The 5,134-nt window shown below is 36.1% G+C and overlaps 1 protein-coding gene across 1 annotated transcript; it reads left to right on the top strand.

Annotated features, from left to right (window-relative positions):
- The first annotated feature begins 581 nt into the window (after nt 1-581).
- On the top strand, nt 582-3,147 carry LOC130719476 (uncharacterized). Its single transcript, XM_057570103.1, has 11 exons — nt 582-740; nt 830-1,097; nt 1,207-1,303; nt 1,420-1,504; nt 1,595-1,598; nt 1,642-1,726; nt 1,883-2,027; nt 2,132-2,271; nt 2,418-2,520; nt 2,641-2,829; nt 2,911-3,147. The coding sequence occupies exons 1-11, from the start codon at nt 582-584 to the stop codon at nt 3,145-3,147; spliced, it is 1,512 nt and encodes a 503-aa protein (XP_057426086.1).
- Nucleotides 3,148-5,134: the final 1,987 nt, after the last annotated feature.

Genomic DNA, 5,134 nt, shown 5'->3' with positions numbered 1-5,134 from the left:
AGTTTGTTGGGCCTATTGGGTTGTTTCTGCTCAGGCTTTTTCTCCCTATGTTACACGTCTCCTGTAGTGTAGCTGTAACCTATTTCACCAGTACTCTCTGCTTTTATTTGCCTTTCCTCTTCCTATCATCTGAAGCTTCCTTGTACTCATCGTGTTCATGGAGCATCCACGCCCTTCATCTACCTTTATCTGCCATTTCCCCCCTATCATCTGCCTATGCTACACTATTAAGGTACTTCCAACCTGCAATTTCCAGCTATTCTGCTTCTCCTACAGGTTCCCAATCTATACCCTATACTCCCTTTTGTTGTCATCCACGCCCTTCATCTCCCTTTATCTGCCATTTCCCCCCTATCATCTGCCCATGCTACACTATTAAGGTACTTCCAACATGCAATTTCCAGCTATTCGGCTTCTCCTACAGGTTCCCAATCTATACCCTATACTCCCTTTTGTTGTCAGCTTCCCGTGAGCACCATTCCATTCTTTTAAAGTCCAGAATGGGTCTATAAATACCGTTCCATAGTCAACATCCACACAACCTTTCTTCCCATATTTCGTTACCAATCTCCACACTGGCAATGGCAGGAACTGGTGGTCAATTGCAACCATTACGCTGCATTCGTACTGGCAAGAGTACATGGAAAATCAGAGCCCGAGTGGTCCGCATGTGGGAGGTTTGCCCTGTTAATGAACCATCAAGGCCCTTCGCCCTGAACGTTGTTCTCATCGATGCTGAGGTTGTTAGCATTTACTTACCTGTTTGTTACTACTTGTATGGATGCACAGGAAAGAATCTATTTTGATTAATATCTGGTTAAATGTACAGGGATGCAAAATAGAAGCAACTGCACGGAAGGGTATGATGGCCAAACTCAAGACTGAGTTAAGTGAAGGGAAGGTCTATAAGTTTTCTTACTTTGGAGTTGGCTCTAACAGTGGTGAGTTCATGGCCTCTACCCATGAGTACAAGATTCTGTTCAATGACAAAACAAAAATGACTCTCGATGAAGATACAATGATCCCGTTGAATGCTTTCTCATTCAAGAACTCAGCTGAGATCCTGGCTACTGGTGGTGAATGCAACTATATAATTGGTATTGTTACTAATTCTATTATCTACATACATATCTGTTATTAGGATGAATAGTGTAATGTCAACACAACTAACTCTCATCATTTTTTGTTTGTTGATGGCAATGTTAGATATGATTGGATTAGTGACTAATGTTTCAAGTGAGAGGCAATATACTAAAGGAGGGAGTTTAACTAGGCTGGTAGAACTTGAGCTTACTGATGAAAAGTAATTCCTAAATCTATTTTATAATCACATGCCAATCCTAATGAATGTACTAAATACCTCTCAAATAGTTATGTATCACAATGCTCACCCTTCTCAATATATATATGTTAATGCAGGGGTAAAATTAGCTGTGCATTATTTGGTCATTTTGTTGATGCCGTGAAACAACATATGTCAACCAATTGCCATCGCATGCCTATTGTAATTTTGCAATATGCGAAGATCAAGACATTCAAAGGCATGCTCTTTTTATTTGTTTTCTAAATTTTAACATTGTTTGTGTTGATGTAGGCATGTTAGCTGCTGCCACTAATTTACCATTAAATAAATATATGCAGGGGAGGTCGTTATACAGAACGTCATGAATGCAACCACCCTCCTTTGGAATCCATCATTACCTGAAGTTGTTTCATTCCGTGAACGGTGTGTAGTATTAAGTAATTAGTCATATATGGATTATGGATTTTAATACTTTACATATTGCAATTATGGTGAAATGGACATCAATGCATTGCAATATTGACACATTTGGTTGTGCTAAGTTTATATTTTCTTATTTGTTATTTGTTATGACATAAGGCTGGCTCTCAATGGGATTGATGCTGATAAGGATCTTGCTGAACCTGACAGTTCTATTGATGATGTTAATGTGATATCATTAGATGAGGAATTTATATCCATGTATCCTAGGAAGACTATTTCAGAATTGAACGATATGCAGGAGGTACAATTGTGTATAAATATTATGTGGGTTTCCTTTGTAAGGGACTCAATATATGTAAGTCTGATAATTTGCTTACTCTATGGATTTCCAATGCTGAACTGAAGGATGGGGTGTTTGTGGTGAGGGCGAGGGTTGCTGGTCTAATGGAAGGGGAAAAGTGGTGGTATCCTGCTTGCCGCTGCCATAGGGCTGTCACATCTGATGACGATATCTACTACTGTCGAGCGTGCTGCATTTTTGTGCTGTCAGTTACACCAAGGTTGTATATTCGTCCTTTTATTTATGTGAGTTCTATTTGTCTACGAATGCATCTACCTATGCATTTGCAGCTTAATAAGTTTGATATAGCCCTGAAAGTTCCCTTAATCACTTTCACTGTTATCAAAACAGATTCAGGGTCAAGATAGAGGTTGAGGACAATGGTTCATATGCTACATTTGTGCTGTTTGACACAGACTGCCAACAACTGCTGGATAAATCGTGCAAGGAGCTGGTAATTGCTTCTAAGGTGGGATCTATTCAGATAAGAGTATTTATTTGTGTAGCCTTAATTTATGGTAGATGCCTTACCATAAGGATTTTATATCATCTGTTTAATTTATTTATATTGCAGGGAAAAAAAGATGATGATTATCCAATTGAGTTGAAGAGAATAGTTGGACGAGAGCTTCTATTTAAGATTGAGAAGTCAGTTGATCATGGGTCAAAATTTGATGATTCATATAAGGTGAAGAAGATGTGTGTTGACACTGCTGTTATTGAGTCTTTCAGCGATAGTTCTGCGGTGATTACCCCACATAAGGTATGCAGTATATGCTCAATTCAGTTCCCTCTCCAGATTGTACACGTGGGTTTTGTTTTGACAGCAAATGTTACCTTCCAGTGCATCAGGTCTGGAAAATTTACAAAATTCGGTGAGCAAAGCAATGAGAAGGATGCTGACTATTCTGGAAATCTGTCTGAAATAGGTCATAATGTGGTTTCTCTTGATGACATTTCATCTGGTGATGGTTCTGTTGTCCACTCATCTGGCCAGGGTTCAGTTAGTGGGGTTAAGGTGGAATTGGAAAATCCTGCTAAGAGATTGAAGCTTAGGTCTGTGAAATTGGAGATGGATTGAAGATCGTTGATATGGTGATGGTGTACCCATGTGTTTACATGCTGATTGTTGTTTTAAGTACCTATGTTATTTAGTGTTGTTCTATTGTGTAGGTGTTATGTATTTGCTACAGTACTTAATTAGTCTGGCTTTTATCAACTTCTGGTTGTATAATGTTTATCCTGCATAAGTAGAGATGCATTGTTTTGGGAAAAGTATTTTGTTGTATGCCATCACCTGTGAAGTAATGTATAAAATGTCATGTAACTAACTAAAACATGGCAATTAGTTTAATATAAATATCAATGTTATGTGCTACAATGTGTTGTACTTTCCTTATTCTTTATGATATTGCTGTTTACATGAATTCCAACCAGAAATAGTAGATTGTCTGGATGATAGTTTAGTTCAATGGGTTTGGAGTGTGTAGTATTTATGATCAACAACATGGTTGACCGCAACCTCAGAGTTACAGAATTGATATTGTCACCTAACAATTAGACACAATAAATACAGGTCTTCACCATTATATAAGTCCATCAGCCATCTTCAACTTCATATGCCTCTATTCACAGCATATTGTTGTTATACTCTCACCATTTCTTGGGATACTGGCTTGAACTCAAACCTCTTCCACACCTAGAAGTTTCCCCATGTGTGTCCCCACATTTTTATGTTTACAGGTGAGTTGGATTGCATAAGCTCCTTTGTTTTCCTTATATATCATCCTTGATTTACTGTTCAGTCCCATCGAATTTTTCTCTTCTCCCCATTTCCATCATTCTTCCACATTCATGTCATGGCTGGATGTTTCCCCTTTGACAGCATCAAGATAGTAGATTTGACACCATTCACAAAGTATATATTTTATTGTTCTAAGTACACATAAACAGGTCTGGATTTTCTAAATATTAATTAATGTTTTATTTTATTTGAAGTTCTTATCTATCACTTGTATATAATAATAATTAATAATAATTAATTAATAAGAAATGAAAAAATACATGTATGGCATTAGGTTGGCTCAGTAAAAAAATCATAGTGGGTTTTTTCTCAAGCCATCCAACTATTTGTTTTATTGATTTAAAAAATATCTACCACATGTACCTTACAATTCGTATATATCTAGGTAGATAGAATAAAATCTAGAATAGAACTTTAAATCTACAAATTTACAAGGACATGGCATGTAACACATGTTGGGTTAATGGAAACTACTAAATTGGAGTAGATAAGTAAACTTATCCAAATTAAAATGTTAATTTATATACTGTATGACCTAACAAATTTGATATTTTATGCCAAAATTTTTTTTTTGATATAATATATTGATGTATTTAGTTGTTATGGAGTGAGTGCATCATACCATATCAAGTCTGAATCCTTATCTCTATCACAATCTCAAGAAACAATGTCCATTATTAAATCTGCCTTCAATATATCAAGATATTCCTCAATCTATTTGAATCTATTTGAAAAATAAAGTTAGACAAATCCTCAACCAACTAATGTCGTTATTATCTATTATATCTCTCATAATAAAACCCAGATTATACATTAGTAAAAACAGAATATTTTGTCCTGTAAAGAAACTGAATATGCCAAATTGCTTCTAGAATCTTCATTGCCTTCATTGTATTAGTAAATACAAATAGTTATATACTTATTTAAATATATAGAATATATAGATTTCATCCTCATCCTCATATGACCTATTACGTGTGCAAATCTGCAAAGGACACCAAATCTAATTATGTGTTTGCAGCCCAATGCCTATCTTCCCTCTGGTTGCCAGTTGGTGGTAGAGTTTTCATTAGTTCTTATCTCTTCCATTACCTTAGTTGCCATCAGAGAGGTGTTTCCAGTGTTTAGTAGTGAAGCAAGTGTGAAATTTTCCTATAAAAGGGGAAATGCTTTTTTCATTACCTATTTATGGAAACATTATCAACGGAAAACTCCTTCATCAGTTGTTCCATATGCGTTTGGTTTCATAGGAGTTGACAATCAA

Source organism: Lotus japonicus, chromosome 5 (assembly GCF_012489685.1).
Source record: "Lotus japonicus ecotype B-129 chromosome 5, LjGifu_v1.2".
Lineage (NCBI taxonomy): Eukaryota > Viridiplantae > Streptophyta > Magnoliopsida > Fabales > Fabaceae > Lotus > Lotus japonicus.
The sequence above is the reverse complement of the archived record's forward strand: the minus strand, read 5'-3'. Positions and strand labels throughout refer to the sequence as shown.

Coding starts and splice junctions, on each gene's coding strand:
- LOC130719476 (XM_057570103.1), top strand. CDS start 582: ATGGCAGGAACTGGTGGTCAATTGCAACCATTACGCTGCATTCGTACT. Junction 1,098..1,206: donor TGAATGCAACTATATAATTG/GTATTGTTACTA, acceptor TGGCAATGTTAG/ATATGATTGGATTAGTGACT. Junction 1,304..1,419: donor CTTGAGCTTACTGATGAAAA/GTAATTCCTAAA, acceptor ATGTTAATGCAG/GGGTAAAATTAGCTGTGCAT.